The 26,398-nt window shown below is 50.8% G+C and overlaps 1 protein-coding gene across 10 annotated transcripts in view; it reads left to right on the top strand.

Moving 5' to 3' along the window:
* RPH3AL (rabphilin 3A like (without C2 domains)) overlaps nucleotides 1–26,398 on the top strand; it is a 161,043-nt gene that overhangs the window by 97,712 nt on the left and 36,933 nt on the right. For 8 of the 10 annotated variants that reach the window (XM_063656193.1, XM_054457160.2, XM_063656196.1 and 5 more), the window contains one exon: nucleotides 7,226–7,312. The exons of the other annotated variants lie outside the window; for them this stretch is intronic. In XM_063656193.1, coding sequence (XP_063512263.1) covers nucleotides 7,226–7,312 — 87 coding nt within the window. The remainder of the gene's footprint in view (nucleotides 1–7,225; nucleotides 7,313–26,398) is intronic. 10 annotated transcript variants of the gene reach the window in all.

The raw sequence follows: 26,398 nt of genomic DNA, 5'->3' as shown, positions 1-26,398 counted from the left end.
TTCTGCAAGTATTCCTTGTGCCAGGCACAGGGAGCAGGAAGGTGAACAGAAATAGACGTGGCCTCTGCCCTTGGGAAGCTGACAGCCCAGCAGGGGAAGTCACAGGAGCCCTACAGCCACACAGCGGAGGGTAAAATCACAACCCTGACAGCGGAGAAGAGGCAGGAGCCCATTCTGGAGGCTCTCATCGTGGAAGGAGTTGCAGAAGGCTTCCTTGAAGATGTGGTGCTTTTGCTGAGGTCCGAGGGGTGCGTAGGTTAATGAAGAGACAGTGCGGCCAAGTGCCTCCCACACAGAGGGGGCAACACGTGCAAAGGTCCTGTGGCAGAAGGACCAGGGTCTGACAAACGGCCCACACGGCTGGAGCTCAGAGGGTGGAGGACGAGGAAGTGGAGCAGGAGGAGGCAGGGCCAGCCCGAATGCCTTATGAAGTGGGGCGGTGGTCACCCCAGAGCAGCAGGAAGCCTCTGATGGCTTTTAGGTTGGGAGGGATGGGAGAGGTGACATGATTAGATCTGCATCTTGAGAAGATCAGCCTGGCTGCCGTGTCAGGAACCAGTTGGAGGACAGCAGTGGGGTAGAGAGATCGGAGACGGGGCTGCAGGGGGATTGACAGGTTGGAGAGAGATTTGAGTTCTTGGAGACGGATTATCTGGGCAGGAGGGAGGGACGATGGGGGCCCAGGATGAGTGCTGGGTTGTGGCTTGCGTGACTGATGGATGCTGGCCGCCTTCACTGAGACAGGCATGGCTATAAAGGTCTGAGGTTGCCGCCTGCCTGACCTTTTATGGTGCTGAGCACTTTCATGACCATCTCCTTTGATCCCCTCATCTGCAACCTGGGGTGGGGGGGCTGTTACCACCAACTTACAGATGAGGAAGTGAGGCTCAGAAGGTGAGTACCAAGTCCAAGGTGCCTCTAAACGGCACACCCTGCTCTCTCCTGCCCCAAAGCCTGTGTCCCGTGGGCAGGTTCCTGGGGAACCCCCTTCCCTGTGTTCTTGGGGGTAGAGAGAATATACATTTCTTTGCAAAAGAAGCGCATGGAGGGACTGAGACAGGAGTGGGGAGAGAAGAGGGTGTGAGGTTTGACAGTGGGGAGAGAGGGTGAGGTCTGACGGTGGGGAGAGGGGGTGAGGTCTGACTGTGGGGAGAGGGGGTGAGGTCTGACGGTGGGGAGAGAGGGTGTGAGGTCTGACGGTGGGGAGAGAGGGTGTGAGGTCTGACTGTGGGGAGAGAGGGTGTGAGGTCTGACTGTGGGGAGAGAGGGTGAGGTTTGACGGTGGGGAGAGAGGGTGTGAGGTCTGACTGTGGGGAGAGAGGGTGTGAGGTCTGACTGTGGGGAGAGAGGGTGAGGTCTGACGGTGGGGAGAGGGGGTGAGGTCTGACTGTGGGGAGAGGGGGTGTGAGGTCTGACTGTGGGGAGAGAGGGTGTGAGGTCTGACGGTGGGGAGAGGGGGTGAGGTCTGACGGTGGGGAGAGGGGGTGAGGTCTGACTGTGGGGAGAGGGGGTGTGAGGTCTGACTGTGGGGAGAGAGGGTGTGAGGTCTGACTGTGGGGAGAGGGGGTGAGGTCTGACGGTGGGGAGAGGGTGAGGTCTGACTGTGGGGAGAGAGGGTGTGAGGTCTGACTGTGGGGAGAGGGGGTGAGGTCTGACGGTGGGGAGAGAGGGTGCGCGGTCTGAAGGCCTGGAGTTGTGTGGCTTCTGCCCTGGGTTAGTTAGGCCCAGAAGCTTCATCGTTTAATGCTTGAATGCGGTTCTAGGCTGCAGAGTGCATGAGGCAGCCAAGCCCAGGAAGCCAGGACTCGCTTGCCCTGGGCCAATCCACTCCGAGGAAGCCCGTCTCAGGCGGGGAAGTGAGTGGCCGCCCCTGGGCCCCGGGACTGTCCTTGACACAGATCGTGAAGTCTTGTGTTTGCACCGCATTGATGTAGAGGCTGGCTTGCTCGCTCTCTCATGGGTTTTAAAAAATACCACCTGTTTCGTTTTCTTTGTTGGAACCTGGGAACAAAGACCAAGCCCATTAGAAGAGGCTCATTACTGTCTTATTGATCTGAGATTTACTAGAGCAGCAATTATGTGTTATTTGAATGGGAGTGTGTCATCTTTTCGCAGCCCTCACCTCTTAGGAGCACCCCCTGCCCCCTGCCAGCCAGAGACACTGAAGCAACATGGGGATGACTGAGAGGTGGAGAACTGACCGTAGGTGCCACCAGTGATGGTTGGTGGCGGGAAAACAGGCTGCCCAAGGCGGGATGGGACTGTTGTTCTCTCCACCTGCCCAACCACAAGCTCCTGTTGGGGCCTGGGGAGCAGGCAGCACCAGACCCCATGGGGAAGGCAGAGGTTCCTGGGCCCAGCAGGGACAGCCCTTCACCCAACCTCTGGAGGGCGACTGGTCCACGCTGCTCCTGTCCCCAGATCCGTTGGCTCCGCGTCCTCGTGGTCCGTGAGTAGAGGACGGGACTCAGTTCCGTGGACGCTCTCCTGGTTTCGCTCTCTGCCCCCACAGCACTGTTTCATCAGTGAGACACGTGCACATTTGTCCCTCAAACCCCCCATAGGGCAGCCGAGCTCCCCCCAGCAGTGGCAGGGGGACGTCGGAGCAAGTGTTTAGGGCACCCCCGGGTGCACGGTGGGGCCTGGGCCCACCCTGTTCATCCGTGTCCTGTCAAGCCAGGCCTGTGCCCCTCACGGCTGCTCAGCAGGTGATGGTAACGTGGATTAGTAAATCGGAGGGGAGGTGAGCGCTAGACGGGGTAGGGGTGGAGATAGAGCCACGCTGAGGGGCAGGCACATGAGTGCATTAGTCGGATTGATTGGAAGCTGTGGGGCAGCAGGGCGAGCAGGCTGTTGGCAGGTTGAGTGGGGAGACTGAGAGCAGGGTTCTCTGGCCCAGCGCCGTCCTGCAGAACCTCACAGTGAGGATGAAAATGTATTTCTCTGTTGTCCCATGCAGTAGCCACCGGCCACGTGAGACAACGGAGTGCCTGAAATGGGGTCAGTGTGACCTCAGAGCTGTTTTTCATTTTATTTAATCACAATCAGTTTGCACTTAAATAGCCACCTGCAGCTGGTGGCTAATGTATTAGATAGTGCGGGACTAGAGGAAAATCACGCCAGGCTGTAGAACACGGCGCGAGGGGCTGCACTAATAACCGCAGCTGGCATTTATCGAGTTGCTATTACGTGCTGGTTGCTTTTCGTGTGTCTCAGTTGATCCTCAAAACAACCCAAGGGTGTAAGTATTATCCCACTTTACAGATGAGAACGTCTGAGGTTTAGAGAGGCTTTGGGTAGCTTGCCCGAGAGCCCACCCAGGTCTGCCGCCCTCTAAACCTGTGCGCCGTGCCGTGCGGCCTCTGAAGGAGCTGAGAGCCATGTTTCAGGAACAGGACTTGGTGATAGCGCAGGATGGCGTGAGGTGCAGGCTCAGGGGGACTGAGGGCTCTAGACGACTCCAGGGCTGAGAGAGACGGTGACGCCCCCATTTCTAGGGCTCCCCAGTACAAGAGCAGAGAGAAGATCCCAGTCCTGGTCGGGGGCTGCTGTGGACTGAATGTTTATGTCACCCCCAAAATACCTACATTGAAGCGTTACCCAGATGTGATATTTGGAGATGGGGACTTTGGGAGGGATTAGACGAGGTCCTGAGGGTGGGGCCCCCGTGATGGGATCGGCGTCCTTATCAGAGGAGGAGGAGGCCAGACCTCACTCTACTGTGGGAGGAAACAGCAAGAAGCTGCCATCTGCACGCCAGGAAGAGCCCTCACCAGAACCTGACCATGTTGGCACCCCGACCGGGGCCGGCGGGCCTCTGCAGCTGTGATAAAGACGGACCATGATCGGCCGTCAGGCCTCTGCAGCAGTGATAAACACGCTTCTGTTGTTTCAGCCACTCAGTCTATGGTATTTTTGTTACAGCAGCCTGAGCTGACTATGATGGGGCAGAGGCTGTCCCCTCCCCGTTGGCTGTGTGCGTAGGGGAGGGTGACCCCGGGGGAGAGGCCAGGCTGTGAGGGCACCTGTGGGGTGCAATGGGGAGGCTGCTGGGCCTCCTGCTGACCTAGCTGGAAACCTCTCCCCTCCCCACTGGGAGAGCATAGAGGACAGGGCCAGACTCCCCAGCCTGGGCCATTGCTCCTAGAGCCAGCATCAGGCCACACCCACGACCCCAGCAAAGCTTTGTCCCAGGGTCGGCCCCTGGCACCTTCTCTGCCCATTGTTTTGAGAGCCATCAGCCACGTCCCCAGGGACCCACCTGAGCAGAAGCAGCTCTCTAGAGAGCCGTGCGCACCAGCCTGGCACCAGGGCAGGGGAGGGTGTGACTGACTCTCCTGAGGTCTGAACAAAAATCCTGCTTTACCACTAACGAGCTGTGTGACCTCAGGCAGCCCGAATCATCTCTGAGCCTTTGTTTCTTCATCTATATAGTGGGGATCGTAACACCTGCCTCCCTCACACTCTGTGGCCTGGCTGTGGTGCCTGGTCCGACAGCTGTGGGTGTTTGATTCCCTCCTGTTCCCGCACCATCATCTCGTTCAGCAGCCGCGTGGGGCAGGGCACTCTGGGTGTTTATAAGGTGAGCTGCCTTCAACCGATGCGTGTGTAAAGAGTGCAGAAGGGAGAGCGCACGTCTCTGAGGGCCACACTCGTTTCCACCTGTTACCGTGTACACAGGGATGCTGGGAATTTGCAAGGAAAACAGAGCTAACTAGCATCAGTGCTTCCTTGCTCCTTTACCCAGAGAGGAGAGGCCCACGTTGTGGTTCTGGAGCCCACCTCATGGGCTGATGGGGGACCCTGTTGTAGAGGTAGAAACATTGGGAGCGAAGGGTGGAAGAGGTGGAGAGAGGCTGCTCTCTAGGGGAAGGGGAGAGTCACCAGACTGTCTGAGGGATGGTGGCCTAGGGTTCCAGGGGGACAGGCTACTGGTCCTTGGAGGGGCTGAAGCCCAGCCTAGCAATGATCCCAAACCCAAGACTGGCACAGATACGGCCACATGCTCCCACTCCCTCTCAAGGGCCCGTGAGAGCTTGGGAAGCAAGCAGGCCAGCAGTGAGGAGTGTGGACAGCAGTCAGGGGACCCTCTGCAGATGTGCTGGGCCGTCGAACACCCCAAGCCTAGCACCTTCATGAGAGCTGGAAAGGGGCCCCAAGTGTGGCTGAGGCTTGGGCAGATTTTCCTGCCAACCCAGAGGGACAGGAGCTTGGAGCAGATTGCATTTTATTTGGAGAAATAAAAGAGAGGTGACATTTCTCGTACCTGAGCATTGGATGGTAGCAAATCTGTCCCCCGCAGGAATGTATCATAGCTTCCGTCCCCTGTGAGTTTGCTCCTCCACCCCGGGGGCACTGAGCTCAGCCACCCAATCAGGCCAGTGACCTCGACACGCTTGACACGCTCGACATGGAAGCCAAGTTGGTGACATTTTTCCTCTCCATGGAGAGACGTGCTCCTTGCTGAGTTGGCAGCCTGCAGAAAAGGCCAAGCAACAGATGCAGCCTTCCCTCGGCGGGGGGCTGCAGAGAGCACCCACCCACGCAGGGACCGGGTGGCTTCCGTGTGGCAGAAAGATTGATGAGCTGGGGCAACAGTCCCGAGGAGTCGCCAGCTATTGCTGAATCAGACTCTACCTGGGTTAGCCTGGAGCCGGTCTCAGCCCCAACAAATCCACCTCTGCCTCCCAGCTTGCTTCTTCTGGCCTTGCTGTGCATTCAGGGAAAGCAACCTAAGTCTGGTCCTGCATCACCTAATGACGTTTCGGCCAACAAATGTCCCACACCATTATAATACCACATTCTTACTGTACCATTTCTATGATATATTTAGATACAGAAATACTTTCCGCTGTGTCACAGTTGCCTGCAGCATTCGGTACAGAAACATGTTGTGCAGGTTTGTAGCCTAGGAGCCAGAATACACCAGCTAGCCTGGGTGTGCAGCCGGCTATACCATCTTGGTTTGTGTAAGTGTGCTCTATGTGGTATTTGCACAATGGTGCAATCACCTAACTGTGCCTTTTCTCAGGACATATTCTTGTTTTTAAGCAACAGTAATTGTATTTATAAGTTATGAGCTTAATCAACCTTGCTTAAAGCAAAGCCCCTTTCTGGCTGGGCGCAGTGGCTCACACCTATAATCCCAGCACTTTCGGAGGCCGAGGTGGGTGAATCATGAGGTCAGGAGATCGAGATCATCCTGGCTAACACAGTGACACCCCGTCTCTACTAAAAATACAAAAAAAAAAAAAAAAAAAATTAGCTGGGCGTGGTGGCGGGCACCTGTAGTCCCAGCTACTCGGGAGGCTGAGGCAGGAGAATGGCCTGAACCCAGGAGGTGGAGCTTGTAGTGAGCCGAGATTGCGCCACTGCACTCCAGCCTGGGTGACAGAGCGAGACTCCGTCTCAAAAAAAAAAAAAAAGCAAAGCCCCTTTCCAGTTCTCATGAAGCTCCTAGGCGTGAGGTCTTTGATGGCCCAGCACGTCAGCAGACTGTAGATTCTAGATTCTGGCTATTTCTGTGTCCAGAGAACATGATAAAATGTCTCTAGAGTCTGACCTGAATCCATGGTTGCCATGTGAACCTGAGCAGATCCTCAGACTCTGCCAAGCCCCAGGTTCCTCACCTATAACATGGGCCTGAAGTTTACATAACTGGGGTACTACGGTCTTTAAATGGGGCTTGGTGTAAAGGAAGAGTGCTCACGTTGTTACCAGCATTTCTCACAATTGTGTCTTCTGACCTGTCAGACACGCAGGCGAGTTTCGGGTTATACGCAAATGTATGTTTCTTTGTTGAATTGCATTATTGCCTGCCCCGTTTCCAGGTAGCACCGTGATCTGCTGTGTGAAGGCCAGATCACGTGCTGTCGTGTTTGCCTGGACCCTCCCCTGGCGTTGGGCGTCTGGGTTGTTTCCAGTTCTTTGCTATCAAACACGATGCAGCTGTGAATGTCAGCAAGCTTAGTTTCTTTGCTGTGATTGTAACAGAACCTAACTCGGGGGCGGTGGGGGGTTCCATGGATGGGGCCATCCATTATGTCCAAAGCCAACTAAGGATTTTTAGATGATCTGTGCCTTTGGAGTGATTGAGTCCTTCTATCCTGAAGCATGAGACGCTCCTTGGAAGATGCCAAGTGTCCCTTCGTTACGGTTGTCTGAGCCCCTCGGCAGAGGAGAAAGTGGCTGCGGTCTTTACAACCCTATGTCCTCTCTCTTGTAGAAAGTCTGCACCAAGTGTGGGATCGAGGCTTCCCCTGGCCAGAAGCGGCCCCTGTGGCTGTGTAAGATCTGCAGTGAGCAAAGAGAGGTAGGGCGTCCAGGGTGACAGTGGGGAGGGCTGGGCGGGCCGGATGTGCTCTCAGATGGGGATGGGTGGATGGTCAGGGTGACGGTGGGGAGGGCTGGGCGGGCCGGATGTGCCCTCAGATGGGGATGGGTGGACGGTCACTGGGTGACGGTGGGGAGGGCTGGGCGGGCCGGATGCGCTCTCAGATGGGGATGGGTGGACAGTCACTGGGTGACGGTGGGGAGGGCTGGGCGGGCCGGATGTGCTCTCAGATGGGGATGGGTGGACGGTCAGGGTGACGGTGGGGAGGGCTGGGCGGGCCGGATGTGCCCTCAGATGGGGATGGGTGGACGGTCACTGGGTGACGGTGGGGAGGGCTGGGCGGGCTGGATGCGCTCTCAGATGAGGATGGGTGGGCAGTCACTGGGAGGGCTTTCTCCAGAGGTCAAGGAAGAACTGACCACCCGGCGGAGAAAAGCACGGAGGGACAGCCTGTGGCCACTTCCCCCATGCAGGGGTGGCAGGTTCTACACCTGGGAGAGTCTGAGGTTTCGGTGGGAAGCCCCTCGCACTGTGAGTGTGAGAGCATGTGGTGTTTGTGGGGGCTGTTATTATGGGAACAGTAGTAGCTACCCCAGGGTGAACGCTGACTGTGTGCCTGGCACTGCCATAAGTTCCTTGCATGTATGAATTCATTTCATCCCTGCACAACCCCAGTGGTGCTATTCTTATCCCCTTTTCCTGATGGGGAAATAAAGACACAAGAGGTTAAATAACCTGCGAGTGCAGAGCCAGTTAGTAGGGGAGCTGGAAACCAAACTCAGCCGTCGTCTGCTGTCACGATGCCACCCAAAGCCCCTTCTGCTGCTACAGTTCTATGGTTCTAGTTCCAACCCCATTTAAGGGAAGGAAGTTGAGGCTCAGCAAGGACTCTGGGGAGTAGCAGATGGGCAGGGACAGTCAGAACCTCCCTGTGCCAGGTCGGATTGGAGCCAAAACAGCAGGACGTGGCAGGTAGCTTCTGGGAAGTGCCCTGGGGAGGCAGGGCTGGGACAGAATGTGAGGGGCAAGGAGGGTGCAGCTGGTCTTCCAGATCGGGATTTATTACTTTTTAAATCTCGCTTGTCACATCCAAGGATCCACAAAATACCTTCAGTTCTGGAAAATTCTCAGCCATGATATCTTTGAATATTGTTCCTCTGCCATTCCTTCTCTCCTCTCTGGAAATCCCGCTGGCTACATTTCAGAGCCCCTCAACCATCCCTCACAGCTCCCAACTGCTCTTTCTTGTTTATTTCTTTAGCTTTCTGTGATAGTTTCTGCGTGAGTTCTTCGGTACTGCCTTCCAAGTCACTAAGTCTTTCCTTGAGATCACTTCCCCGTTGGTTTCATGGGTTGTCTTTCTTAGGGTTAGTTTTCCTTGGATGTTTTGGAATTTTGGTTTGTGCGCTCATCCTGTGTGATAATAGTCCGTTTCTCTCTCTTTCCCACCCAGCTCTTCTAGCTGAATAGTTTTGCAGCTGCCTCCACCTGGGTCTGACGTTGCCCAGTGCTGAGCCAGGCATCCTGGGTTTGTGGCGAGCTGCTCATCCGTGGTGATACTGGGATTATTCCCAGACCCTCATCCCAGCCGTGACAGCTTGGCCAGGCCCTGCTGCTGCCGGTTTGCTTTCCTCTGAGCTCATTTCCTTATGTATGCTATAGTCTCGGGGCAGGGCCCTGCTGTTTTCAGCCTCCTTTCCCAGGTGGAAAATCCCCTCACCAGCCTGATTTTAGTGACCCTGCTCTGGTCCCCCACCTCCCAAAGGTCACTTTTAGTCCCTGAACCCTGGAAGACCAATCTCCCAGCTGCCTCTGTCTTCTTCTGAGCCCAGAGCTCAGCAAGCGGCTGTGCCTTCACCCCTCAAAATGGCAAATACTTCGAATTTCTGATCCATGGAGATATAGATCTTGTTTTTGCGCACATTTACTTGCTGCTGTTGTTGTGAAAATATTTTCCTCTATCACTGCTGTGTCTTTGGAACAGGAAAAGCTGCAGGCAGGGCCTCACAGTGTGTGCTGGCATTCCGTCTTGTTGGAAGTCCCTGACTCCTCATCCCCAGATGGAGTTAATAATGCCCGCTGCACAGAGTTGCTGCGAGAATTCAGTAAGACTGTTGAAGTGGGCAAAACCTCCAGCATAGATATTCCATAACTGTTAGAGGCCTCCCTTCCTCCTCAGCCAGAAATCTCCCCTTTGAACCTGAGATCCTTCTAATCTTCAGGGGACCCCTTTGACGATGCAGATGTCCATGGAAGAGGAAATTCCTTAAAACATCATCTTGTGGGGAGCCACTTTGTGGGATGAAAAGATGGTCACAGCTGAGCTGTGGCAGGGCAGAAGTGAAGGATCTTTGAAGGAAAAGAAAGTGAATGGAAGGAAAGACAAATTTAGCAAATTTAATACTTTAGTCGAGGGCTGCCCCATCCCCCTCCTGAGTCACCCTCACACTCTGTAACAGTCTTGAGCTACCACCAGCCTGTCTTAATCTCCAGAGCACGCCAGTGCCCAGAAAAGTCCGAAATAGCTTAGGATGAATTTTCTTATCTTTCCTAAGGCAGAGAATATGAGGCTGTGTGTTACGCTATCACTTTGTCCTTGAATTTTTAGAGGCTGATAAAACTTAGCCTCTAAAAGATCAAGGATGTTCCCTTTCTGCAGCACCAGGCATATGGTGCACAGTTAGTAGGAATGGATGGGGTTGGGAACATGTTCATGGTATATGAGCCTGGGTACCTGTGGGTACCAGACCCAGGTGCTGGATTTTTCTGCCTGCTTGTGGGGTGTGGGAAGGCTGGTGTAATTGGTTTCCTAATGCCCTTTCTTCTTAGAAAAATGTCTAATCATAATGAAGAGATAACTAACTAGAAAGGCCATTTAAAATGTCAGATTTTAAGCTGGTTCTGAGTCTGTGATAAAAATTTGGAGTTCTGTCTCCCCGCAAAAGCCAAATCCTAATGGGAGAACTTGGATTTTCTGATGAAAACTCTTGGAGCATTCTGCCCAAGGCCTCTTATCTTCCTTTTGTGCTTCACTTCCATCATCTCTGGCTGTAATTGTAAGTATTTTTGCTGGAGCGAGTCGAGTGCTGGTGAGATGTTCCTGGGGCTGTCAGGGTGGTGTTGCTGCCTGTGTTATGCATTTTCACCAGGCAGCAGTGTCAGCCTCAGCCCATCTGCTTTGGGAGCCTGCAGTCAAATGCATTTATTCATGTAGGCAGCCGACACATTTATTGAGCATCTCCTATGTGCCAGGCAAAATAGCTCTTCCAGTGGGAGAGGGAGACCACAAACCCAGTAAATTCTGCAGTGTCACAGACAGTGATCAAGTCCTTAGGGCAAAGGGGAGAAGGGGTGCTGGGGACACTGGGGTAGTTGCTGGCTTATATGGGGATAAGAGAGGGGCCCACTGACAAAATGACTTTTGAGTGGAGATCTGAAGCATCTTCTGTGGCTATGTGGAGGGAAAGCATTCCAAGTAGGGGTACAGCAGGTGCAAAGGCCCCGAGGCAGATGTGTGTGCTTGGTAGATTTGAGGCACAGCTAGGAGACCAGTGTGACTGGAGTTAAGTTGGGGCTGGGGAGAGGTTGTCAGATGTATTAGTCTGTTCTCATGCTGCTAATAAACACATACCGGAGACTGGGTAATTATAAAGGGAAGAGGTTTGATGGACTCACAGTTCCACGTGGCTGGGGAGGCCTCACAATCATGCAGAAGGCGAAAGGCACATCTTACATGGCGGCAGGCAAAGAAAGAATGAGACCAAGTGAAAGGAGTTTCTTCTTATAAAACCATCAGATCTCCTGAGACTTATTCACTATCACGAGAACAGTATGGGGGGAACCGCCCCCATGATTCAATTACCTCCCACTTGGTCCCTCCCACAACACTTGGGAATTATGGGAGCTACAGTTCAGGATGAGATTTGGGTGGGGACACAGCCAAACTGTATCATCAGAGATATGATAGAGTGGGTCAGACCATGTTGGTGCTTAGAGACCTTTGTAAGGACTTTGGGTTTTGGGGTTTTTTTGTTTGTTTTGTTTTTTTTGAGACAGGATCTCACTGTGTCACCCAGGCTGTAGGGCAGTGCCACGATCTCAGCTCACTGCAACCTCTGCCTTCAGGGCTCAAACAACCCTCCCACCTCAGCCTCCTGAATAGCTGGGACTACAGGCTATACCACCACACCCAGCTAATTTTTTGCATTTTTGTAGAGATGGGGTTTTGCCATGTTGCCCAGGCTGGTCTCAAACTCCTGAGCTCAAGCAATCCACCTGCCCCAGTCTCCCAAAGTGCTGGGATTACAGGCGTGAGCCATTACACCTGGCCAAGACTTTGGTTTTATACTCAGTAAAATGAGGCGCCCTTGGAGGGTCTTGAGTAAAGCAGAGACAGAATCCGATCTCCCCCTCTTTTAAAGGGTACTCTGGCTGCTGTGCTGAGGATAAATTGTAGACTATCTCAAAGCCAGTAGCATAGTATTTTATTTTTCTTATTTAATATTGCCCAGATATTTAAGTTCTTGTCTGTTGTTACCTTTGGAAGTTTTCATTTTTTAACATATTCTATACATTTTACTCTTTTCTGATTATAAAATTAATATGGATCATTGAGGAACATTTACAATTATAGACAAGCATAAAGAAATATACACCTTCTAAAAATCCAGAACCAGAGACAACCACTGTTAATATTTAGTATATTCCAACCATCTTTCTGTGCCTTTTTTCTTTATATTATTGAACCTATGTTTTAAAATGAATATCTTAAGTCTTTTCCGGTGTAATCAAGAACTCTTTGTAAACATTCTGTCATGTAGATATTCTCCTAATTGAGGACATTTAAATTGTTTTCATTTCTTTCTCTTATTACTGTGTGCATAGCTCTCTGTCTACATTTTAGACTCTATCCTTAGAATGGATTTCTAGGAGGAAAATCGATGATTATTTTCTTGTAGACTCTTGAGTTATTTTGTTTTTCTAATAATTAGCTGGTCTGTAATTTTATGTAATTAAAAAAATAAGGGTGCATGGATGATACACTTTCTGAGTCCTTGGCTATCTGAGAATTTTTGCCTTTATACAAAAAAGACCACTTTACTGATAATGCAATTAATCTTTCCCACTCAAAATTCTGTGGGTTTTACTCCTGTTGTCCACCAGCCACATTAAGAAAAGAGGGAGAAATGGAAAATATAACAGCTTGGAGAATTGGTACCCAGAAAATGAGAGCGAATAGTGAAATGGTGAAAGAGATGATAAATGTGTTTTTTAACAATTAATTAATTAAAAGATACAAGACAGGCCAGGTATAGTGGCTCACACCTGTAATCCCAACATTTTGGGCAGCTGAGACAGGAGGATTGCTTGAGCCTAGGAGTTTGAGACCAGCCTGGGAAACATGGCAAGACTTTTTCTCTGCAAAAAAATACAAAAATTAGCTGGGCATCGTGGTGCGCGCCTGTAGTTCCAGCTTCTTGGGAGGTTGAGGTGGGAGGATCACTTTTGCCCGGGAGGTAGAGATGGCAGTGGGCTGAGATCGTGCCACTGTACTCCAGCCTTAGTGAGAAAGGCTCACTGGGGTCTTTAGAGCAAGACCCTGTCTCTAAAATAAAACAAAAGATCTAAGACAAGGAATAGAAACCAGGTTGAACAAACCAGACCTTTGAGAAAAGTACAAGCAAATTTGAAAAAGAACCCCAGGAACCGTTTTCATTCCTAAAAATGAGAGATCTCACTAATGAATTTTATATTTTAGTCATTCCTATTAACAGCCACAGATGTTTCCTTATTATTTGCTTCTCATTGGTTATTTTAAATATTTGATTCCTGATTGGTGCTCCCAATTATCTCATCCCCGATTTCCTCTATACCAACTGTCCTGGAGACGAGGTTCTTGAGACCACACAGAACCGTGACATTCTCCTAATGAGCTGCTTGCCTTTGTAAACTGGCTGCTTAGCTCAGTGCTCCATTTCCCAGCTCTGGACTCTCCATTCCATTCCCGCTGTGGACTGGCACACTGTAGTCCCTTGCCTGGTTTTCTTGCTGGTGGATTAATAAACTGTGACGTGTGTTCAAGATTTAGATAAACAAAAAGGGGAATAAGCCTGGGCATGGTGGCTCGCACCTGCAATCCCAGCACTTTGGGAAGCCAAGGTGGGCAGATTGCTTGAGCCCAGGAGTTTGAGACCAGCCTGGGCAACATGGTGAAACCCCCTCTCTACAAAAAATCCCCAAATTAGCCAGGTATAGTGGCAGGCGCCTGTAGTCTCAGCTATCAGGAGGCTGAGGTGGGAGGGTTGCTTAAGCCCTGGAGGTTGAGGCTGCAGTGAACCATAATTGCACCAATGTACTCCAGCCTGGGAGCTTACAGTTCTAAACTGTACTCAAAACACTTGTGTACAGTTTAAAGAATCATAATAAAAGAGGTACCCACTAATTACCATTGCAGTTGTTACCACACTGTAAAAGTCCCCATGCTTAGTTCTGCTGGTGTTTGAATGTGACATAAACAAGGTGGATCTGTGTGTATTTTTCTGTGCATTTCTTCTTTATTCAACATTGTGATCTTGAAATTCACCCACGTTGATACGTGTAGCTGTATTCATTCCTATCACCGTGGTCTATATCCCATTGTAAAAAATACATACCTATTTGTCCGTTCTACCATTGGTGATCATTTTGGTTACTCTCAGTTTTTTTTTTTTCCTGTTATGAATAATTGTGCTGTAAACATTCATGTCTCCTGGAGTACATGTACATGTACAAGAGTTTCTGCAGATTTTAGGCCTGAGGGTTTCTCTTGGATTACGGGGTGTGTCCACATTCAGCTCTGTTGGGTAATTCCTGATCATTTTCCAGAGTACTTGTATTAATCCCAACTGATGCTCTTATGAGCCTAGAACAGCGTTCAAGGAACTCTGTTTTCTCCGCGGCCACGTCTGCTCTTTCCCCTCCGGTGTAAGTTTCGATTCTGCTCTCCACTCTCTGGTTTCCCTGCGGTCCTCCATTATTTCCTTTATTTTGCTCGTTTTCTTCTTTTGGTTTTCTGTTTTATTAGTAAGGCCCGTCTTTATGTTTCCTAGACACCAAACAATTGTCTAATTATTTTCCTGAGCCCTAGCATGCCACATCCACCTGCACTGAACGCTTTAGAGGTTTTCCCCTCCCCGCTTCTGCAGCAGCCTTTCCCAGGCCCCCGTCTCCCTCTTTGTCCACCCTCTGATGCGGCAAGCCCTGCAGACCCAGGATTGACTCTGAGGCATCCCCTCATAGCCCCTCCCTTGGTCCGAGATTGTGCCTGTGACGCTGCCCCACGCAGGAGGCACCTTTGACTCTCCTGCAACCTGGCCGGTGGGAACCAGGGAGGACGAGGGACTGCAGCCCTTGGCTTGTGCTGTCTCCTCAGCTCTTCCTGCCTCTCCCTTCTCTCCCAGATGGAGCCTTGCTTCAGGAAATACCCCTTCCCCAATGCAGCTCACATTGCCGGCCTGGCTAGATTCTGGAAGCTGTATCTCCCAGGGATGACAAGAAGGTTGGCGGAGGGAGGACAGCCCCTGTGGCCCCAGGAACTGACAGCCCTGCGGTGCCAGGAAGGCTGCCCAGGTGGCTTCAGCTGCTGCCCCTACCCCAGCCAGGCAGGCGAGGCCCAGGTGGTCCATAGCACGCCTCCCGCCTCATCCCCTCACCTGATGTGGAGCCTGGCGCTGAGCTGTCAGAGGCCCCGTGCTGTGGTTTCGCGGTGCCTTTTTCATGTGCTTTCATGGGTGCCTTAATTGGGGCTGGGAGGAACGGCACTGGCGGCTTCTGAGCACAGGATGTTGCAAACCAGAAATTCATTTCGTTTACTGTTTAGCCTTGAATCCCTATCCATTAAACGAAAACAAAGAATGACTCACTCAAAGTGATGCTGTAATCAGTAGAAAAGTTCACTGGAATCTAGATTCCCCAGGATTCTGCAAACTATTCATTCCCTTGGCTATAACAAAGCTTCTTGGAGGACACAGGGGTCATCTGAGGGGGGGTGGCCTAGAAAGGGGTGAAGAAGACCAATTTTTAAGGAGCTGAAAGCTGGTTAAGACAATTAGCGTGTTCTCTGTTCAGCATTGGCTTTGCCTCCTCAATTTCCTGCTGCATCCTGATTATAACCCAGCAGCCGCAGGCCTCAGCCAGCACTCACCTCCTCAATTTCCCGCTGCATCCTGATTATAACCCGGCAGCCGCGGGCCTCAGCCAGCACTCAGTGTGTCTCCTGCAATGTGTTGTATACAAAGGTGCTCGGGAAACGTTTCTGGATTGAAAGAGAAATTTGCAAAGAAATTTCGTGTTCCGATCTCTTCAGAATCTTTTACCTGTGGGGCACTTTGGATATCCCTGACGTAGCCCTTGCTGGGGTCTCTCCCTGACGTTGCCCTTGCTGGAGACTCTCCCTGACGTAGCCCTTGCTGGAGACTCTTCCTGAAGTCACCCTTGCTGGGGTCTCTCCCTGACGTCGCCCTTGCTGGGGACTCTCCCTGAAGTCTCCCTTGCTGGGGACTCTCCCTGACGTTGCCCTTGCTGGGGACTCTCCCTGAAGTCTCCCTTGCTGGGGACTCTCCCTGACGTCGCCCTTGCTGGAGACTCTCCCTGACGTAGCCCTTGCTGGAGACTCTCCCTGACGTCGCCCTTGCTGGGGACTCTCCCTGACGTCGCCCTTGCTGGAGACTCTCCCTGATGTCGCCCTTGCTGGGGACTCTCCCTGAAGTCGCCCTTGCTGGGGACTGTCCCTGACGTCGCCCTTGCTGGAGACTCTCCCTGACGTAGCCCTTGCTGGGGTCTCTCCCTGACGTAGCCCTTGCTGGGGACTCTCCCTGACATTGCCCTTGCTGGGGACTCTCCCTGATGTAGCCCTTGCTGGAGACTTTCCCTGACGTCGCCCTTGCTGGGGTCTCTCCCTGACGTCGCCCTTGCTGGGGTCTCTCCCTGACGTCGCCCTTGCTGGGAACTCTCCCTGAAGTCACCCTTGCTGGGGACTCTCCCTGAAGTCACCCTTGCTGGGGACTCTCCCTGACGTAGCCCTTGCTGGGGACTCTCCCTGACGTCGCCCTTGCTGGAGACTCTCCCTGACGTCGCCCTTGCTGGAGACTCTCCCTGAAGTCGCCTTTGCTGGAGACCCTCCCTGACGTCGCCCTTGCTGGGGTCTCACCTCGCCACTGGTGCACTGATGCTGGGTCTTTATTTCTTTCTACTGGCCCCTCTCTCCTGCTTGTTGATTGACTAAAAAAAGAAAAGTGGCTTCACAGGGTTGGTCTTACATGGTTTTTTGGTGTGTGTGTGTGTGTTTGGCTTTTTTTTTTTTAATACTTTAAGTTCTAGGGTACGTGTGCACAATGTGCAGGTTTGTTACATCTGTATACACGTGCCATGTTGGTGTGCTGCATCCGTTAACTGGTCATTTACGTTAGGTATATCTTCTAATGCTATCCCTCCCCCCTCCGCTCACTCCACGACAGGCTCTGGTGTGTGATGTTCCCCACCCTGTGTCCAAGTGTTCTCATTGTTCAGTTCCCACCTATGAGTGAGAACATGCGGTGTTTGGTTTTTCGTCCTTGCGATAGTTTGCTGAGAATGATGGTTTCCAGCTTCATCCATGTCCCTACAAAGGACATGAACTCATCCTTTTTTATGGCTACATAGTATTCCGTGGTGTATATGTGCCACATTTTCTTAATCCAGTCTATCATTGATGGGCATTTGGGTTGGTTCCAAGTCTTTGCTATTGTGAATAGTGCCGCAATAAACATATGTGTGCACGTGTCTTTATAGAAGCATGATTTATAATCCTTTGGGTATACACCCAGTAATGGGATGGCTGGGTCAAATGGTATTTCTAGTTCTAGATCCTTGAGGAATCACCACACTGTCCTCCACAATAGTTGAACTAGTTTACAGTCCCACCAACAGTGTAAAAGTGTTCCTATTTCTCCACATCCTCTCCAGCACCTGTTGTTTTCTGACTTTTTAATGATCACCATTCTAACTGGTGTGAGATGGTATCTCATTGTGGTTTTGATTTGCATTTCTTTGATGACCAGTGATGATGAGCATTTTTTCATGTGTCTGTTGGCTGCATAAATGTCTTCTTTTGAGAAGTGTCTGTTCATATCCTTCACCCACTTTTTGATGGGGTTGTTTGATTTTTTCTTGTAAATTTGTTTAAGTTCTTTGTAGATTCTGGATACTGGAAACATTCCCTTTGAAAACTGGCACAAGACAAGGATGCCCTCTCTCGCCACTCCTATTCAACATGGTGTTGGAAGGGATGTGAAGGACCTCTTCAAGGAGAACTACAAACCACTGCTCAACAAAATAAAAAAGGACACAAACAAATGGAAGAATGTTCCATGCTCATGGATAGGAAGAATCAATATCGTGAAAATGGCCATACTGCCCAAGGTAATTTGTGGATTCAATGCCATCCCCATCAAGCTACCAATGACTTTCTTCACAGAATTGGAAAAAACTACCTTAAAGTTCATTTGGAACCAAAAAAGAGCCCACATTGCCAAGAGAATCCTAAGCCAAAGGAACAAACTGGAGGCATCACGCTACCTGACTTCAAACTATACTACAAGGCTACAGTAACCAAAACAGCATGGTACTGGTACCAAAACAGCGATATAGACCAATGGAACAGAACAGAACCCTCAGAAATAACACCACACATCTACAACCATCTGATCTTTGACAAACCTGACAAAAACAAGAAATGGGGAAAGGATTCCCTATTTAATAAATGGTGCTGGGAAAACTGGCTAGCCATACGTAGAAAGCTGAAACTGGATCCCTTCCTTACACCTTACACAAAAATTAATTCAAGGCGGATTAAAGACTTAAACATTAGACCTAAAACCATAAAAACCCTAAAAGAAAACCTAGGCAATACCGTTCAGGACATAGGCATGGGCAAGGACTTCATGACTAAAATGCCAAAAGCAATGGCGACAAAAGCCAAAATAGACAAATGGGATCTAATTAAACTAAAGAGCTTCTGCACAGCAAAAGAAACTACCATCAGAGTGAACAGGCAACCTACAGAATGGGAGAATTTTTTTTTTTTTTTTTTGTGGAGTTTGCATCTCGTGATGTTGCCAAGGCTAGCCTCAAACTCCTGAGCTCAACCAATCCTCCTGCCTCTGCTGCCCTAAGTGCTGGGATTACAGGCATGAGCCGCCATGCCTGGCAGGGTTGGTTTTTAAATAATCTCCAACCCACTTATCCTGGAGGTGACCAGCAGCCCACTGGGGTCTTCCAACTAGGAGATTCTTCCTCAGTCTGGGCCTCACAGGCTTACGGAAGGTCAGGATCATCGGGGACTCCCAAACTCCGCAGCCAGCCCGGCCGCTGGTGGGAACTGGCCGTGCTAGCCAAGCCCCAGCCCAGCATCCTTGCGGCACCTGCTTCCCAGGCAGGCGGCCTGTGCTCACCGCAAGCTGCCATCTGTTTCTCCATGCTGTTTCTCTCCTGGTTCTGCTGTTACTTGCAGTTTGGATTTTTGCTGCAAACAGCTTTGCCAGAGGGCCCCCTCCGGAGGTCTGTGAGTGCATTCAGGAGTGGGTGGCTGGTGCTGGGGCGGGCAGCTGCCTGAGCACCCCACCATCTGTGCCTGGCTCACTCTGGGCTGCTGTCATAGCGTCCCTGGGGGACACGGATGGTCATACTTCCTCAGTGTGTTGGTCGCCTCCCACACATGGGTGGTGGCAGGAGGAGGGGGCTCCTGGTGCCCACCAGCCCCCAGGGCAGTCTGCCTCGTGGGGACTCCTGCACTGCACCCCTGCAGATGGACTGAGCCATCCCATCCTCCCCTGCCCCTTGCCTGGGGCATCTACCTGAGCCCATGTCTGTGCACTGGAGAAGTTTGCCTCTGAGGCACCGAGAGATCCAAGAGGCTGCTGACTTTTTCAGCACAGTGCTCCAGTCCGTGAGTTCATCGTTCACACCCAGGCACACCGAAGGAGTCCCATCATTCATAGCAGACGTGAGCTGAGTGCCCACTAAGGGCCAGGCCATGAACATCTCGCTTCATCCCCACGGGAGCCCATTGTCCTCTGTGACAGTTGTGGAGAAACTGAAGCTTAGAGAGAGGAGGTCACTCACCCAAAGACGTCGGGTGGTAATTGATGGAGCCAGGGATGAAGCCAGATGCGTCTTCCTGCAAAACACCTTCTAACAACTCTATTTGTTGAATCACTTATTCCTCTAATGTTCTCTGAGGAACATTGGAGGCACTGTTCGAGGCCCCTGGAAAACAGCAATGGTGAAATAGCTCTGCCTCAAGCTTGCATTCTAGCAAGGGGGCCAGGGCTGGGGATGGGGAACAGACAATGAAGCATAAAGAAATAAGCAAATCGTATCATACATTAGATGCTGAATAGGAAAAAGAATAAGTAGGTCAGGCACAGTGGCTCACACCCAGCACTCTGGGAGGCTGAGGCAAGAGGACTGTGTGAGGCCAGAAGTTCAAGACCAGCCTGGGCAACATGGCGATACCTCGTCTCTAAAAAATAAAAAATCGGCCGGGCATGGTGGCTCACGCCTGTAATCCCAGCACTTTAGGAGGCAGAGGCGGGTGGATTACGAGGTCAGGAGATCAAGACCATCCTGGCTAACACGGTGAAACCCCGTATCTACTAAAAATACAAAATACAAAAAATTAGCTGGACGTGTGGCGGGCGCCTGTATTCCCAGCTACTCGGGAGGCTGAGGCAGGAGAATGGCGTGAACCCGGGAGGCGGAGCTTGCAGTGAGCTGAGATGGCGCCACTGCCCTCCAGCCTGGGCGACAGAGCGAGACTCCATCTCAAAAAAATAATAACAATAAATAAAAAATAAAAAATCATCCGGGCCTGGTAGCATGAACCTGTAGTCTCAGCTACTCAGGAGGCTGAGGCAGGAGGATTGCTTGAGTCCCGGAGTTTGAGACCAGTCTGGGTAACATGGCGAAACCTGTCACTACAAAAAGTTTTTAAAAATTAGCCTGGTGTAGTGGCGCATGTCTAGTGGTCCCAGCTACTTGGGAGGCTGAGGTCGGAGGATGGCTTGAACCTGGGAGGCGGAGGTTGCAGTGAGCCAAGATGGTGCCACGGTACTTCAGCCTGGGCAACAGCGTGAGACCCTGCCTCAAAAAACCCAAAAACATACTTAAAATCTTAATATAACTATTAACTCTCCAAAACTTAACTAATAGCCTACTGTTGACTGGAAGAGTTATCAATAAAAAACATTCAGTTAACACATATTTTGTATATTATATGCATTATATACTATATTCTTACAATAAAATAAGCTAGAGAAAAGCAAATGTTATTAAGAAAATCATAAGGAAGAGAGAGTATATTTACTCTTCATTAAGGGGAAGTGGGTCATCGTGAAGTTCTTCACCCTCGTCGTCGTCGTGTTGGGTTGGCTGAGGAGGAGGAGGAAGAGGAGTTGCTTTTATGTCACAGGGGTGACGGGGAGATGAGGAAGAGGAGGGGTTGCTTTCGTTGTCACGGGTGACGGAGGGAGAGGAAGATCCAGCTAGGAGTGGGCCTGTGCAGTTCCAGCCCACGTAGTTCACGGGCCAACTGTATTTATTTAGAAATGCATACATACATACGAGGTTTTTTTAAACTAGAAAAGCAAGAGATTGCTTAATACAAAATTCTAGATGTTGGTTACCTCTGAGAGGGAGGGTGGATTTACGGGAACTTCTCAGATTCAGCACCATTTTATTTCTTGAGGAGCTCACAGGTGTTTACTCAAATATGATTCTTTGAAATGTCTGTATGAAATACACTTTTGTAGGTTTGCTAGCTTTCATGGGCATACACCCAAAAGATGAGAGGAGGTCGCCAAAATCGGGCAAAAAATAAGAAGCTTGAATCAGTGATATGGAGAGAGACCTGTAGGATCTCCCAGAATGCAGGCAAAAACCAAAGAGCTAAACGTGCTCAGGAAAACAGTGATGACTGTGGAAGACAGAGAAAGCAATGGAACTTCAGAACTAGAGGCTTTCCCCAGCAGGGAACAAGACCCGTCGGAAATGAGGCACTAATCAAATACGTAATCAAAAGTGTCCCCAGATGCAGGCCCCCCACGCTGCACCACCCTCGAGCCCTGCTGATTGGGGTCACAGCCCAGACAGGGTTTCACTTTGGCTTGGGAGCATATTTCTGAGACTGTGTTTAAACACAGGCACATTTGTTGTCCTGGGAATTGAATCAAAATCATGAAGCTCCTCTGAAAAGACCTGGCTCGGTCTAATTGGCTTGTCCAATTTTCCGCCTCCAGCCCCTATTCATTTCCTGCATGCAGCCCACTCCATCTGGGAACAGAGGCGGCTTCGCAGCCAAACACCATCGTAACAGGCCTGCCCTCTCTCAAACCGGTGTCAGAGCAGCCTCAGTACCGGGGCTCGAAAGGATTTCATGCTGCGTGCCAGTCGAAAGTGAGGGGAGTCTGTCAAATGTTGACAATACAAGTCATTAAGAGCAGCAGATGAAAGTGTCATTAGCCTCCATGCGTTTGCTGAGCTTACAAGAGCATCTGGACAAAGGGAGAGGATGGTGCGCAGGACCAGAGAGAAGACAGGGGCCCCTGTTCTCAGCAGCTTGTAGGGACCTTTCCTCATCACAGGTGATGTGAGAGACGATGCAAAGGCCACGGGGCGCCCACGGGGCACAGACCCCGAGGCTGGGCTACAAGGCAGGGCGAGGCCAGAGGTGAAGCTTGGCGGCCTGTCCCGGGGTTCTCCCTGATCCAGGGGCGCACAGCCCTGCAGGCATTGGGAGCCAGTGTTGGGCAACACCTCCCTCTGCAGCTGCCAAGTGCTCCTTACTGGTAATTGTGTAGAAGCCTCACAGGAGCCAGCCCCTCACCAGGGGTTAATGGAAGCCAAAGCATTTCCTCTGGTTCTGAAATAATCTAGCCGAGGTGTTTAAATCATCTGTCAAGAAAACAGCACCCTCAGAATTCTGTTTCTCACTGCTGTTTTTCCTTTCTACTGTGCTGGCAGTTGCCTGCCTCCCAGACTGACCTGGTTGCTCAAAAACCCACTTGGAATGAAGAGGAAACTCACTCAGGCTCTGGAGAAAGCTGTGCTCTCCTAGGCTGAGCGGGGAGCTTTGCTGCCCCGGGGGGGATTTGGAAGAAAGGACAGGTACAGGTGCATGCTCTGTCTTTCCTGGGGTGTGATTTCCAGTGCGTCTCCTGATGAGGGCGGGGCCCTCCAACTGGGTACAGGGGAGCCAGCCAGCCACCTGCAGCATGGGGAGGCAGCAGACTTTCCAGGCAGGATGAATTTGATGAATCTGTGCATTCCCACTGGAGTTGAGGGGAGCACAGGGATGATGGGGGCTTTCTCCCTGGCTCACCAGCATGCACACAGGTGCACACACACACACACACACACACACACCCCACTGGGGCCTTAAAGTATCATCTTTTAAAACACAAATACATGAATCCTCCTGGAAGGGGCCTCACTTTGCTTTGAGCTCACACCTCAATTAGGAATGAGTTAGCACTTTAGAAGGGATTGGACCAGATGGATGCCTGGGTGAGGAGAGGGGCAGGAAGAAGAGGCTGCCCACAGCTCTGCCCAGCTGCCCTGGTGTGGCTCAGACCCTCTTGGGGGCTTGGATCGCTTGCTTGTGCTTTGTCCCCTCACGCTGAACATCCGCCGCGAGCAGAGACTCACCCTGTGGGGTGGAAGTCAGCGGAACCCTCCCAGAACAGAAGGGCCCGAAGGCAAGGCGTGAACACTCACACAGGAGAGAAGAGAGCCCACTGTGGATCTGTGCCACCGGCCTCCCGTCTGCAAGAACATTGGATTTTGTTTCCTTAGCTCAGTCTTAGAACTGTACACGAGATGCTTAATAAATGTGATTTGGATGAATTAATATCCACTGACTCCCTCTTCAGATGTTGTTTGTGTCATTTTCCAGAGCTCGGGGAAGGAAATAATGAAGCAAGAGTTACTCTAAACTTAATTCCTACTGAAAGGAAAAGGACAACAACAAGGAGAAATTATAAACAGGCACAAGAGAGGGAAGAGGGAATAAAAGAAAAAGCCGTCAGCAGATCAAGTATTTCAGGATGACGAACGTTTTTCCTAGTTTTAATTCTGCTGGTTGTCTTAGGTGGATATGTGTATGCATATATATATAACTTTTGAATATTCAAAGCTATACTTATCTAATTACTTATATTACAATACAAAAAATATCTCTTGGCACCTGTAATCCCAGCACTTTGAGAGGCCAAGATGGGAGGATCGCTTGAGTATAGGAGTCTGAGACCAACCTGGGCAAAATGGTGAAATCTCATCTCTCTTAAAAAAAATTACAAAAAAAAAATTAGCTGGGCACGGTGGCACGCGCGTGCAGTCCCAGCTACTCGGGAGGCCTCGGTGGGAGGATCAATTGAGCCTCGGAGGTGGAGGTTGCAGTGAGCTGAGACTGCACCACTGCATTCCAGCCTGGGTAACAGAGCAAGGTCCTGTCTCAAAGAAAAAAGTCTCTTAATTCCCTCTTCTTATAAAGTATGAGGGACCCAGTGTGTTTATTTCCAGCTACTTTTTGGGTTTTATTGAGACAATCTGGAATTTTGGGTCAGATTTGTTTTGTTAACTGATTCTTTTATATCTACTTTCAAAGCATAATTTCTTATACACTTTCACGTTTTGTAGTTATGTGTACATTAGTAATTTAGACTGAATTTTGTCTTTCATTGACCACTGTGAATTTTCAGGTACCACGAGTTCCCCATTCTTGAGATTTTTATTTTACTTCATCCATTGGTCACCTGAGCTATGATATACCTGTAAACAGGTGTGTGGGGAAGAATGGCTGCATCTCTGTGTTCAATTTTTGCTGATACCAGTCACAGGTGGAAGGGTCATCCTCCACCCTTAGAAGAGCAAATGCTGACCTCTTCCTGCATTGGTCCCGTGTGGTCAAAAATGTGTCCAGTAGGCTTCGTGACGTGCTTCATGCACGCCTCACATCGATCAGCGGAAAACCACCATGCAGTGGTCACACCCACGGTGCGGATTCTGAGTCTCCATTCAGCGTGCACGGCTCTGAAGGGTAATCCTGCTGTCAGCCAGAACTTTGAGGTAGGGCGGTTCTATTCGGGTTTGAGTGACAGATGGCATTTCCGGCAGAAAACAATGCTAGAAACAAGTGTGTATGTTACCTCAGCACACCTCACGTTCGCTGGGCTTGTTCAGTATCGGTGTGGGTCCAAGGCTCTTGGAGAGTCCAGCTTGTCACACGTGGCCAAAATCGTGGCTTTGAAATCTGATCAGAGATCACCGCCCAGCCGTCTTGGAAAGCAGCGTTGCGTCTGCTAACAGCACGAAACCCTCAGGCCCTTGTTTCCTGCTGGACCCAGCTCTGCCTGCCCATCTGCAGTGAAACTTTGGTTCCCCCTTGAAAACCTGTCGAGTTGCCCACGGCCAAAAATCTGACTCCGGGTGGTTAGGTGGGCTCAGCGATGTGCCGGAAGGAACTTGGCCTTCTTCAGGGACAGAAGTGTCGGTGTGTTCCCAACTCATACTGACGTTCTCAAACTAACCATAACTTCACAAAGTCTCTTCCATAGCAGAAAATTGTACTTAGCGCATTCCTTTCCTTTCCTGAGCTACCAGCTTTTCTCCCTTAAGCCACATCCAGATTCAGTACACCAGCCACAGACCGTGCCAGCTCCCCACGAGTCGACCTACCGTGCAGACCGAGGATTTAATAATATCAACATCCAATTACCAATCTGTTACATTTTAATTTTAATCAAAGTAACACATCATATGGTTTAAAAAAATCAAATTGTTCGGAAGAGCTAACGTTGGGGAACGGCAGTCGCCCGGCGGCTCCTTGCCAGCGCGTCACCCACTGCTGCCTGTTCGTCCACGTGCTGGTTCCTGCCGTGCCTTTCTTGATGTACCAACTTGGGAGACTATTGACTCCTGGCCATGCACGATGAGGAGCTGGCTAGCTTGGACTCCTCTGCTTCCCCTCTCTCCCCTGATGTTGATCATTGTGTTATTACTTTCGGCTCCTTGATTAAGTTTGTGACTTTGTATAATATTCTCCTCTGTCTTCTTCCATCAGCTTTGGTACCCTTGACTCCCTCTGTGTGAGCTGTGGATATGCAGGCCGCCTCTTCCTCCCCCACACCCACCTCCCTCCTTGTCTAGATGGTATCTTTACTTGTAGATTGCCAGAATTTACATTTAGATTCTGTTCTTTAGCTATAATTAATTCTTCCATGCTTTATGATTTGTGCCCAGGTCTTCATGCACGTGACAGAGTGATGACACAAAGAGGCTAATGTCATTGGAAGAATTTCTTGCTCACAGTTCCTGAGAGGAGGGGACCACCACGTCGGGCAGGGCTACGTGGGGAAGCACCAGAGCCAGTGGTGGGCAGAGGAGAGGGGAAAGCACATCCACAGCCTTTACTGGGGCTTCTGTGGGGAAAGCAAGGTGGGGCTGGTCTGAATAACCCTGCAGGCTTTGTGGCATAGGGGCTGTCCCTAGTTGTGTGGTCCCTGGCTCTCCATTGATTTAGGGCAGGGGGAATATTGGCTTGGTGTGTGGGCGTTAGATAAAGGAGATGGCTCGGGGCATGGACTTAGGATTTGTTTGATGGTTTGTCTCTTGATTTTTGCCCACAAGAGCTGGGTCACAAGGGAGATGTAAACAGCTTGGCCAGGCTGGCCTTGAGTTCCCGGCCTCAAGTGATCCTCCCACCTCGGCCTCCCAAAGGGTTGGGATTATGAGCATCAGCCGCTGCAGCTGGCTGGGATTTACATTGTAAGAAATTATTTTGTAGGCCGGGCGCGGTGGCTCACAACTGTAATCCCAGCACTTTGGGAGGCCGAGGCGGGCGGATCACCTGAGGTCAGGAGTTTGAGACCAGCCTGGCCAACATGGTGAAACCCTGTCTCTACTAAAAATACAAAAATTATCTGGGCGTGGTGGCGGGCGCCTGTAATCCCAGCTACTCAGGAGGCTGAGGCAGGAGAATTGCTTGAACCCGGG

The sequence above is a fragment of the Pongo pygmaeus genome, chromosome 19 (genome assembly GCF_028885625.2).
Source record: "Pongo pygmaeus isolate AG05252 chromosome 19, NHGRI_mPonPyg2-v2.0_pri, whole genome shotgun sequence".
In the NCBI taxonomy this organism is placed as follows: Eukaryota; Metazoa; Chordata; class Mammalia; order Primates; family Hominidae; genus Pongo; species Pongo pygmaeus.
This window is presented reverse-complemented; position numbering and strand designations above follow the sequence as displayed.